Raw genomic sequence first — 13,102 nt, forward strand, 5'->3', positions numbered from 1 at the left:
ATGAGAAAGTAAAGGAAAACTTTCAAATTATGTTAATTTCCTCTTGAAAATCTCTATCTGAGATTTTAGAAAATAATTCTGAAGAGCCTGTTTCAGGCAAAGAAAACTTTCAAAATAAAAGCAGCACTCTTTTAAAAATCTCATTAAAATAGGTTTAAAAAAAAAAAAAAAAAAAAAAAAGCCTGCTTTTAAATAAGAACTCTTCTTCCTAAGTACTCATGTGAATAAGGACATCAGTGCTTTCAAATCTGCATCAACATAATGAGATGCATATTAATCATTGAGGCATTTAGTATGGACTTTCAATGGGGCAAAATTTGTAGCTCTATGAGAATTATTTTAAGTAAAAAAGTTAATTTTAAGATTGCCATTTTTGGATCTTAAAATTAAAATTTCGAACACTTCAATATTTTTTTAGTGTTTGACCACCTTTCTACTATTGAAGTACCTTCCAAAATACTTATGAACTAAATTTGGTCAATATCCGACCAATTATGGGTTTGTATAGGGAACATGCACACATACATGAGGCAGTGAGAAGCAAAGGGATGTAAATGGCAAAATTAAAAATTTGGAGATAACCAGTACAAATAGTAGGGGAACCTCTCCTTTGTTTTAGGACAAGATATAGTAGGAGTAGCCATGGTAGGTGGTGCTGTTCTGCATGATTTAGAAAAAAAATCAATGAAAGTCTACCTAGGATTTTATCTTTAAACGCATTTTACTCAAAACTTGAAAATGGCCACTTAAATTCCTTTGCTTCTCACTGTCTCATATGTATTCTTTGTTTTAATTCTATAGATTAGTTCATTTAGTACTAACCTCAGCTTCTAACTTCTTTTCATGAGTTTCTCTTGCTTGATCTTCTAATTCTTTTCTTTTTTCTTTTACATCAATTAAAGACTTTGTTAGATCTTCAATTTCCTTTTCAGTTGAAGCTATTGTTTTCTTTGTTTTATCAATATTTCTGAAAGTGAAAAAAAAAAGAAGTGTTGTAAAAAAATTGTAAAAATGGTTTAATTTGCAGTAGACTAGGGTGACGGCACCAGTAACAGACAGTCATAAGTGTGGATTTAAATAGTAAGAATTTTAGGCGTTTTTAAACTGATGTTGCTGTGGCCAATGAATACGGCGAAACCATCTAGTGTCATCAGAGTGAATTTCATGAGTCAGATGGTATTTACGAGGCAGTAATGGAAGGTTATAAATAGCCATCACGAGGTTAGCTGGTGTTTCATACTGCAGCTAGCTGTTTACGTTAAGAAGGTGAGTGTTTTCAACCATCATTTTCCATTGTAAAAGGTTGTAATGAGCACATGCTGGAGGTATTTTTAATGTTTGAACAATGCTCTTTTTGGTTTTCAGATCGTTTTTCACATACAATCACTTCTAATGTGAGTTTTATCTATGTCTGTTACTCATCTCCAGAAAACTTGTTTTTCTAGTAACAGACACCCATGTCTGTTATTGGTCCTTGACAGTGGCGCACACAGGAATTTTGTAAGGGGAGAGTCCAAGGTCAAAAGCCTTATTCTCCTATCATACCCCAATATGCCGTCAACATGGGTGCAAGTTTGGGGATGTGTTCAAGACGGAAAATATTTTGAGCCCCCCCCCCCCCCCCCCCCCACACATACGTGCTTAAGGAAAAATTTGTGATCATAAATGTTGTAGATTTTGAGTATGGCAGTTTTGGAATCTGTGTTTACTTTGAATTTTTCACTTTTGACTTTTCTAACAATATGGACCTAGTAGTTTTAATTGTAATATTTAAGAGTTTTGATATCGTAGTTCCAAAAACCACCAATAATTGGGGGTCTGGGGGCTCTCCCCGAATTCAAAAACTTCAATTTTTTTAAATTGAAGTCTAAAAAGCACAATGATAAGCCATTTTGGTAAAGTTCAGGGAAAGGGGAGGTTCAGGGTCCCAAAATCACAATATTGGGTGATCTTCAAAAATATTATAGAAAGAGGGAGGGGGCGCTGGCTCTCCCCGAAATTGAAGCTTTAAAAACGAAATTGTACTCCCTCTTTCATAACATTTACACGCTTTTTGAATGCATTATGGAAGGGACGGAGTTCAAGAACTCTCCTTCGGCAATATTTCGAAATTGAAGTTCCAAAAACGCAATTTTAGGCAATGTTGGATGATGTTAGAAGTAAAAGCAATCGGGGCTCCAAGCCATTAGTTTTTCTGCCAATCTTAAATATTTTTATTGCAGCAATAAAATCGCATTTGACATAAGATTTTCACTTTTGCAACATAAACCAGTTTTGATCGGAAAGTCTCCCCAAGATAGCGCGAGCAAACCAGAAAAGAATGAAAGGTGGGAGAAGGGTATGGGCGATTAATGAACTGGCAAATGAGAAAAACAAAACGAAAGGACACACACCTCCAAAAGCACGTTGTAAACAAAACAAGCTCATAGCGGAAAATCAAGAGAATGTTGTTGGGCAATTCAAACTGATAGCTCAATCAAAATCCGAAGTTCAAAGAACTAAAAGCAGGTTTTAAGCTAACAAACCCAACTGAAAATTTGTGGAATGATCTGCTCGGGAAGAAAGGACATACAGACACATATTTAACAATTAAATAAACATTTTATTAAACAATAAATATGTCAAAACATGGAAATAATAAGTGTAAATAAAATTCACATTCCCCAACAATTGAATAAAAAAAATCCCCTCAAAAATATCAGTAGGAAACATTTCTTAAAAATAGTATCGTTTAAAGTTCCAGTAAAATTTATATGACTAGATTAATATAAGTACAACCTTGAGTCCAATGCCATAAACAGAATAGTTCATACGATCGAGTTAAAAAGTTCATACTAAACAAGCTATTCTTTCCTTAAAAGTTGGCACAAACATGTGAGGGCGCGATCCACCAATTTGGATCCCATATCAAAATTGTCCGTGACCATTCCATGCCACCATGCTGAATTCAGAAAAGAAACCTGTCCTCCTGGACAACAGGAACCATCCGTCCATCTAATGAACATCCAATCCAGCTCTCGAGCGTGGACCTTCCATGGTCCTGTTCAGTGGCGCCGACTCCATGGGGCCCGAGGGGGCCCGAGCCCCCTCAAAAATATTTTTAAGGGGGCAGAGCCCCCCCAATAAATCAAGAAAAGTATTAGTTATATTATGTTTTCTAAACTCATTAAATTTATCTTTTATTTTCCTTGTTTGAAGATAGTTTACCTTGTAATATACATTCAGTAATTAGTTAAAACAAATAATTATTACGGTAGTAAGCAGGTTAACTGAAAAGGAGTAGTGTGAATAATGATGGTGTTATAATGCTGCAAGCACACTTAAAATTTGTCCCAGTGCTCGAACTTACGGGTCAAATCTGTTGCCGGTGGGTAGCGCTGCGACGAGCTCATCTAAGTGTTGCTGATCTGGAAAAAATATATGAGGGTTTGATTTGTACATTAAATGGGAGGCGTGATTGTTTTGAGTACTTTTGGGAATTATGTTTAAAAGAAAAATCTTCACAAAATGATGATCCTTCGCTTCCTCGGAATCGACGTATACCAAAGTATGAAAACAACGAAGCCAGTTCACCGCATGCTTTCAAAATCCCAAAGGCACTTTACATTGAGGTTTGTGAAATGGTGCAATCTTGCATTATTGGGCGGTTTACATCAACTGAACTCGCACAGAACATTGCAGTTGAACAAGAGTGCTTGCTTTTATTAAACAGAGGTGAAACAAATTTTGAAAAATCAATTGAGTTTTCAAAAATAACCTAGACATTGAGAGACTGCGTTTACACTTGAATATGTTAGACGGTATAACTAATGAAAAAACTGGTCTTAAAAAAAAACATGCGTAAATTAAATTACCTTTTTACGAAAATACTGTGCGTGTTTGTATTTATAATTCCTTTTTTCAAAGCCAAAAAATATGTGTCAGGCTTGTCGAGTTTTTGGGGTTCTAATGTTGATTATATGACTTTAAAATGCTTTAAAAAAACTTTAAAACTCACTATTTTTCATCTCAAATTTAGAAAATTTCCCCCGGTTCCCCCCCTCCCCCATTTTTAAAAAAAGTCTGCGTCTCTGGGAGTGCCTTTCCATTCAAGTCAAGTGTCCTTCCTACCTTATAATATCAATGCTTAGCTACGGCACTGCACGGCTCCCCATAAAATAGAACAAAAAAATCTCTTACTAAGACAAGTGATAGGATTTAAAAGTTGAACCAGAAAATTTGTAAACCAATTTTTAGATTCTTTTACTTCGAAAACGCCGTGTCACATACTGTTTATTTGTTAAAATTATACACACCAGAAAATATGGCATTTTCAAGATACAAAAATCTGACCTTTATTTGGGGTGGGGGACCTCAGAGGGATTATATAACACCCTAAACCCCCGGTGATGTCCGGCCCCTCCAATAATTTTTGCAAGTCGGCGCCCCTGGTCCTGTTTGTTAGGCCTTTTCACAGCAAAAAAAACCAACTTGATTTAAACTCTCAATTTTAGAGAGAAAATCCTTCACTTAAAAACTCATCTCAAGGCAACAACTGGAACATGCCCGCATTTCTGGCTGGGCTCAAAGACAAAACTTCCTACATCTTTTAAAAAGAATCCACTATACTACGTGGAACTCCGGAGCACACAGCTCCCAGGCACAATCTCAGCACCTCAGAAAAACATCGGACTGCAGTCATAACATGGTAAAACAATAAGAGAATGATTGATTGAGAGTTCACACTTAAATAGCGTTCCCAATCTCCCTACGCGATGGTGTGACGTATATCAAAAAGCATGCATAAATTACATTGAGGAAACAACTCAACACAGTTTACAGTTTAAAACTAAATTCTTTAAAATTGTTTCCCACATGCATACAGCAAGAATCTACTCAACATCTTTCCTATGACGTCACATCATCGTGGCGGGTCAACAAACGCATGCAGGGAATGTTGGCTCTGGGAAACGATTCGAGCGCCGGTAAAATAACGGGATGACTTTCTAAGTTCGAAAAAAGAAGGAAGTAAGTTCTGTGAACTTTTCTAATCCTTCTAAAACTTTAGGAATTTCTCCAAGAAAAAAAATAATGGCTCTCGGCCAACAAATGTCCATGTAAATTCGTGGTTATGGAAAGATCCTGCAATCAAAGCATATTTTTCGAACACTCAATTTTTCTTTTTTTAGTAAAAACTGAAGGAAAGTAATAGAATTTCTTTCTGTCCCGACCTCCGTCTCGGAAATTTTGTCCACGACGGAAATCCGTCCTGAGACGGAAGGTCTTGCACCCATGGCCGTCAAATATATTGGCTTGATTTTATCGATTCCCGGGAATGAAAAACAGTAACAAATAAACTATTGAAATTGAATTAACATTGTTTAATGAAATATACTTAAGTAAATAACCAGAGAGCAAAATAATTTATGCTGTTACTTTTCTTATAATTAAAAAATGGATTCAAGTTCATAGAATCTCATTTTATTCTGTAATTACAAAACTAAAAACATGGTTTTATTCCAGTGCACTCATTTATAATCATCATTCTGCGTCTTATAGGCAATTCGTTATAGAAATAGTGCACAACATTTTAAAAAATCTTTTAACATGAGGATTTTATTATTTCACTTATAACAACTGAAAGTACTGTTACCTTTGTTTGAAATTACTCTACGTACAAAATACATAGAATCATAATCAATCGGTAAAAAAGCAAGACCTATGGGAGGGGTCCGGACCCCCTGGACCCTTCCCTTGTGTGCGCCACTGGTCCTTGAAGCCTTCTGCATTTATTTCTTTTTTGGCTCCAAAAGAGGTTATTCATTGATTCCATTGTGCCTACAAGTTCAATATTGAAAATCGAACAAAGTGACTAGTGTCAGACAGGGTGTCTGTTATTGGTCAAAAAGGGTGTCTGTTACTCATGCCATACATTTTTTGGAACCTCAGAATAGGGATTACACCTCTCTTTTTTTAGTTTAGGATGCCCCTCCCCCGCCCATGTCAGGAAATTCTGTTACAGTGAAGAACAGATGTAAATAGTAACGGTATGAGTGTTGCCGCTTCAGAAAGGATGCTTTCAAAGGATGAGGAGAAAATACTGGTACTCTGGACAGCCTCATCATCTAAGGCAGGGTTTTCAATAGTAAAAGAAGAATTTTTAGACAGTGTGAAGCTGCTCTTAAAGGAATTGGGGAGAAATAATTATGTTACTGATTGAAGATCTGGGAATTCATGATATAATGGTTTTCTTAAGTCACTCATAGGACCAATAAAAACCTCATATTGTCCGGTTTAAAAGTTTCTAGGCAACTGGTTCAAGACCGTTCACGACTATTTAAAAGACGACAATTACCTTGACATTTTATAAAATCCAAATCAAATTTTTAATTGCTAAGAAACTGCATTTTTTTCTCAATCCAAATGGATCCTGAGTGCTTGCAATTAAAGGTGACAAAACTGTATACCAAGTTGTGAGCATAAATACAGGGTTCATACCCTTTAGGCAGAAAAAAATTCAAGCACTTTTCAAGTACTTTTCAAGGTAAAAAATTTTGTTTTCAAGGCAATATCATAAATTTGTACTAAAAATATTGTATGCAGATTTCATTTACTACAAACACATGGAAATAATTTCCTATACAAAAAAGTATAGGAAAACAAAATTGCTTTTTCTACAACGAGAGACGCTTTGATGAAAGCTCTACTGCGTTGAAAGTTTTTCTGAAAATGTTTGAAAAGTTTGGTCATAAAGAGAAGCAGATACCAAGAGGTTTAATTTTGAGGTTTTTCAAAGCTTGCAGCTGTCAGACGTTTGTATATTTTCTAGAATCAGCAAATTAAAAAAACCTTTCATAACTGCTTTTAACTTTTATGGGAAGAAACTAAAATACCCAAGTTCAATGGCATTGCCAGAGAGGAGTTTTTGAAGTTACTCCCCCAGCCCCCCGGTTTCAACATTTATTTCCAATATCTATACAGTGGTTTATTACAATATAAGGGCGGTTAGGACAAAAACACTACCCAGAAAGTTATTTCAGTTTTCACTATTAAGTTCTAAAAATATTAGGTTTGCAAATCATTTATAAGTACGCAAATCAATTATTCATATGTATTTATTAGCTGTTCAGACAATAAGGCATTTCAACTGTCCTCGAGTAAATTTAAAAATTAGGAAGTAAGAAAAGTTTATGAAAGTCCACAGTCCAGTCTCTACACCTCAAAATATACAAAAGCAGCTTAAGCAGTGAAAAATACTCTGAATGCAAACTTGAGCCTATTCAGCTTTCATTGATTAACTTGCAATAGACAATAAATGTGCAAGTTCAGATTTATAGAGCTATATTTCGAAATTGAAAAGATTCACAAGAAGTTGACATATATTATGACAAAAGTAGTTTTAGTTTGGGAAAAAATGGGTTATTGTTGAAATTAGAATTTAAATTTAGAAAGGCAATAATATTCAGGTGTAATTGTGATTTGTGAGTTCATAAAAAATTACCCGAAAGTCTCAAAGAGCAAAATGGGGCGAGGGGGGGGGGGGGAATAATTTTTAAAACTAAGACCCCTATTACTTGAATATACATATGTACAACAATAACTTTTGCTACGCATACAATTCATAAAATAGTTTATTAAGTCAAAATATTCTGCATAGAAATACCATGCCCAGTGCCTGTTGATAACCAGCAACAGGCACTGGGCCTAGCTAGGCTGGTACTGATCAATTTATTAGATCCAAATGAAGATGAATGACCCTCCTTAAGCTATCTACCCCTTTGCTGATTAAAGCCTCTTTCAGTAAGCTCCAAGTACCCACAACCTTAATAAAGTAGTAATTTTGAACATTTGAGGAAAAGGGGAAAATTGGAGATATAGGGAGGCAAAAGCATAAAAAACGAACACTACTGGATTTCAAGTGAATAATCATAACACAACCACCCCTGTTATACACCTTATTTATTTTAGTAGTGTTCACTCTAGAAAAAAAAAAGGGCAGGGTGCTGGCCTTTGAAAAGGGCACTTTTTAAAAAAAGGGCACTATTTCAATGCGGTGTCTCCCCACCCAAGACCAATGATGCACCACTCAAAAAGTACTGAGCGCCCCCCTCCCCAAAAAAAATTAGGAGGAGAAATAACACTTAAAACACCTTTTAAAAACTCAAACAGTCTAGTCTGCACCATGACCCCCCCCCCCCCCTTGATCGCCATCACCACTGACTTTAGTATTAAAAAAGATTTCATCCAGAAAACGCACTTGTCTTCAGAATAGAGTTAGCTCACCCCCCCCCCCCCCACCACACGCACAAATGCCAACTAAGCTACGCATATTTTTCACACTGCAAAGGAACATTTAGCTAATGCTGAAACTTGACTTTGTGTGTTTTTCAACACTTATCAGACCATAATTTTAACTATCTATAAGAGTAAAAAAATATTATAGGCATTTCAAAACCCTTTGAATTTCAATTTAAGAAAAACAATACTTAATTACTGATCTCTCCTTCCTACCAAAGAAACTGCTTAGTAGTGTGCATTGTGCCATTATTCTAGTAGACATCAAAATTGTGATGAGTGTAAATTCTCCTTTTTTAAATATATTACACTTCAAATAGAATAATTAACATAAAATACTGCTTGCAGTGCTTCAAAAATGCAGTGGTAGCAAGTTGAAAAACTAAAGACTTTATTTGAGCTCTATTTCCTAGTCTTGGAGTTGTTCAAATTCAGAACACAAATGTGTTGGCAGATGTATGCGCTCCTAAATGCAATGCATAAGCAGCTTGGGCCAAGTAAGATTTTTATCTCAGACAATTTTTGTGAAAATTTAATATTTCGGCATTTTAATTTTGTGATTTTTTTTAAAAATCAATTGTATAATATTTATAAAAGAAAATGAAACAGTGCAAGATCATTTTAGTTAGAAAAAAGTACAAGTATGTCAAAAGTATGCTTTGTATTATGTCAATAAGTGTTTTAAATAATCTGTTATATGAATCACACATATACAAAGATAAAAAAAATACTTAGCAAAAAGGAAAGAATTGAATGAAAGCCCTGTCAATGCGATATTTCAATTTCAAACGGTTTTTATCGGAGGGGGGGAGGGGATGGGGGTTAAAAATCCAAGATATTAAAAAAATACCCTTGCATTTTAGCCCAGTAAGCTTTGTAATATGTTCTTCTTAGGAAACAATCAGAAAGTTAACTTTCCAGAAACAGATGTGAAAAGATTGCTACACAATCACTAGCAATGCGCTAAAATTAGCTAAGCCTAATTTCCACGTGCAGACGAAAAACGGACACAAAGGGCTGAAATGTTAGGAAAATGTCCTATTCCCTCTCTCATTGTTGATTCTCAGAAGATCAAGGATGGGAAGGAATGAAACAAAGATCTCTCCCTTCCCAGAGAGGACCCTACTCCATCCCACAACCTTTCAAAAACCCACCCTCAGTAGAAGGAAGACCATGCCTTTGTTTCCTACTGATAAGCCTGTTTGAATTCTGAGAATCTCATCTCCTCTTTGCCTAGGCATTTGCTTCCCCTTTTGCTTATGGGGCCGTTTTCAGGGTGAAATTCTGGGAACAAGGATAAGACATGGGCGTTTTTGCTGACGATCGCTGGACAAATAAAATTGCCCCGATATCGCGGCAGGTAGAAACGATGGTTGAGGTATCATTTTAAAAACACAGGGTGCAATTTCTTATTTTTAAAAAGGGCAGGGCGCATTTCGCGATCTAAAAGAAGGGCAGGGCGCATTCTGCTGATATGGAAAAGGGCAGGGCGCTGCGCCCTTCAAAAACGGCCTAGCGCGAACACTAATTATTTTAGCAGATATAAAAAAATGATGTACTTATAAATAAAATTATATAAATCAACTTTATATTTAAAATACAAACTAAGTTAATTTGTTAGGTGCTCAACTGCTGAAATTTAAATTGTTTTTAAAAAAATCTGTTATGACCAAAAATTAAATAAAGATAATCATTCAAAATTGCAAAAATAAATAAGCAAATAATTAAACAAGACCAAGGTAATAAATTCTTTAACTCTTTAGTTATTAAAATAAAAAATAAAATGAGCAAATCTGATGTAGCAGTGTCAAAATAACAACTAATTGCCAGCAAATATATAAATATTTACAAAATACAAAAGGATTGAAATCTCAAACAAGGGAAGCAAATTTTTGGGAATTAAGTTTAATGTTGTCATGTTTCCCATAAAATAAACTTATATTTTACTGAAATTAAACATAAAATATGCTAATCTACGGTAGCAAACATGAAAATAACATCCGATTAGTGAATATATTTAAATATTTGCAAGATGCAAAAAGATTGAAATTTCAAACACGAGAAGCAATTTTTCGCAAAGTCTGAGTTCGTTCGACGTGGCATGTTTCCCATGAAATAAATTTATTTGTTTTTTATTAAAATTAAACAAAAAATATATTAATCTAAGGTAGCATATGCGAAACTAACATTTGATTAGCCAAAATATTTAAATATTTGCAGGATGCAAAAAGATTGAAATTTCAAACACAAGAGCAATTTTCCGCGAAACTCGAGTAAGTTCAATGTTGTCATGGTTTCCAAATTAATTTCTTTGTTAATTAATGAAATTAAACAAAAAATAAACTAATCTAAGGTACCATATGTCAAAATATCTTTCGGTTGTAAAAAACATCACAATATTTACAAGATGCAAAAGGATTGAAATCCCAAACACGGAAGCAATTTTTCGCGATGTTGCATACTGAACACATATTCAGAAAATTGCATTGGTGAAATATTTTTAAAACTTCTAAGCACAATTCGCTGATTTTTGGGAGAATTTAAGCACTAAGAAACTTTTTCAAGGTTTTAAAACTTTTTCAAGGTTTTCAAGCACTTGAAAATGAACTTTTTTTTTTCAAGCACTTTTCAAGGTTTTTCAAGGGCGTACGAACCCTGAAATAAAAAAGAATGTGTCAGTTTCATTCACTGCAAACTGGTGGTAGAAGATGCTGGGCACCTTCCTTGTAGTCCCTACCAGTCTGTTACTGGGTATCATCAGATTTTTCAGTGTTTGTTTCTGAGGTTAGGATCTTTCTTTTAAATTCAGCAAATAAAAATAAGATTGACTAATTCAGAGGACCCAAAAGCAGCAAAACGTTAGATGAGATGTTGTTGCATAGGAGAAAAATAGTTTAAAAAATCTAAATACATTGAAAGGGTCAGAAAGTTGAGTTAATCTGAGAGCGATGTCTTAAGCATGTCTCTTACTGGTACCGTTACCCTAGGACATTTTATAAACAAAAAGTGAAATAGCTTTCGATCTCTTTAAAGCTTTAATTCAGATACTTAAAAAATAAAACAAAAGATTTGAAAATGCATGGTATGTTAGCATCGCTATCAACATCAAAATACATTTTTAAAAAAAGTTTCATGAATAAAGTTGACAGCAAACGAAAAGTAATTATTGTGTAACACATATCAACTATTGCACAAATAATGTAAGAAAAGTCAAAACATCTTTTTGTAAACAAAAACAAAATAAGTCAAATAGCTTCATACTTTTGATATTATTTCTCTCATTGACATAGCAGCATTTAGATAAGATAATTCAAAAAGAGAGGATTACAGGTCTTATTGGGTAGAAATTTTGCAAAATTGTACACAAAAGAGTCTGAAACAGTTTTAGGTTGAATTTTTTGAATTTAAAAGGAAAACATGTTTTGATACAAAGATTATTAATATTAGTATTATTTCTTTTGATGTGATGATACAGCCCAGAGTTTTATCGCTTCCAGAATTAGAAACCACTAATTCTGGACGATCTACAGGTTCAGATATCCTTTTTTTAAATTACAGAATTATGCAACTTTCATGAAAAGCTTATAAAAAACTCTCAAGCATCTTGATTTCTATTATTTAACTGAACTGCAAAATGAATATGTTTGAAAGCAGAAGATTACATACCTTTTTGATGACTTGATATTTACAGTTGATTTGGTCATTGATTGAGTCTTTTCTTGAAGTTGTTTATTTAGTTGGAGAAGATTCTTTTCTGCTTTCTTTGATTTCCCTTTAGTTATACTTAATATCTCATCACGAAGACTAGATAAATACAGAAATAGGTCTTTTTATTTTCAACATCAAAGTTCAAAATTTTTGTCCAAGTTTAAAAGAGAAATTATAACTAAAATTTTTTTTTTAAATTCTTTGTGTGCAAGAAATCATAAATGTGCATTATGCACAGGGTTGCCAGATGTCCCGGTTTCACCAGGACAGTCCCCAATTTCAGACAAAATCTCGTTGTCCCGGCCGAGTTACTTCACATCCCGGTAAAAGATAAAATTTCATTACAAATGACTAAAAAAAGTCTAAAATAAATAACTGCAATGGATTATTTAGGATAATTACTTGGTCATTTGTAACATTGACTTGAAAAATTAATATTGGATTAGCGTGTAAGGATTTCTACAACAAGATTAAAACCAAAAAAAAAACTTCCTAAAAAAAGTCCAACCCAATGAAAAGTACACGTAAATATTTTTCCAATTTTTATTCCTTACTCAAAATGTTTCTTCTTACTAAAATAACTTGTAAATATTAACATAAAAGAAATAAAACATTTGACTTTATCTGTTTGTGTCATTTCTTACTGACCTTGTTCAGTGGTCAAGAAAAATAATATTTTTTTGTAGCAAACTAGAACCACAACTATTCAATTACAAATGCAGTTAACTACAACTACTTTTTTTGAAAATGTAGTGACTTCAAGCAACTTTTGAGATGAAGATACTACTTTTTAAAAATAAAGTAATAAAAAGTATATACAGAAACAGGTTGAGGATTGAACAAAAAAAATTGAAAAGTGGTTTAAATTAAAAAATTAGCTCATTTAAGCAAGGAATATACTTTTTTTTTGAGCCAATTTACCATTCAAAACCATTTTTTACAATTTTTATGAATGTTTGCTGCAAAAAAGGATAAGGTTGAAAGAAATCCAATGTTTAAATTTTTATCCTTATTACAATATTTTATTCCTTACCAACAAATATTTAGCTCAAGAACAGTAATTCAGCTACTTGAAAATGTAGACAAGAGAGAACAGAAGAGAAAACCTTTTACTATCAAA

At 33.8% G+C, this 13,102-nt stretch overlaps 1 protein-coding gene across 1 annotated transcript in view; it reads right to left on the bottom strand.

Moving 5' to 3' along the window:
* The window catches only part of LOC129220849 (structural maintenance of chromosomes protein 4-like), a 135,482-nt gene that overhangs the window by 14,966 nt on the left and 107,414 nt on the right, over nucleotides 1–13,102 (bottom strand). Inside the window, exons 20-21 of the mRNA XM_054855280.1 lie at nucleotides 11,941–12,078; nucleotides 823–967 (exon numbers count right to left, since the gene is read on the bottom strand). Of these exons, the coding sequence (XP_054711255.1) occupies nucleotides 823–967; nucleotides 11,941–12,078 (283 nt within the window). The remainder of the gene's footprint in view (nucleotides 1–822; nucleotides 968–11,940; nucleotides 12,079–13,102) is intronic.

This window comes from Uloborus diversus, chromosome 4 (assembly GCF_026930045.1).
Source record: "Uloborus diversus isolate 005 chromosome 4, Udiv.v.3.1, whole genome shotgun sequence".
Classification (NCBI taxonomy): Eukaryota; Metazoa; Arthropoda; class Arachnida; order Araneae; family Uloboridae; genus Uloborus; species Uloborus diversus.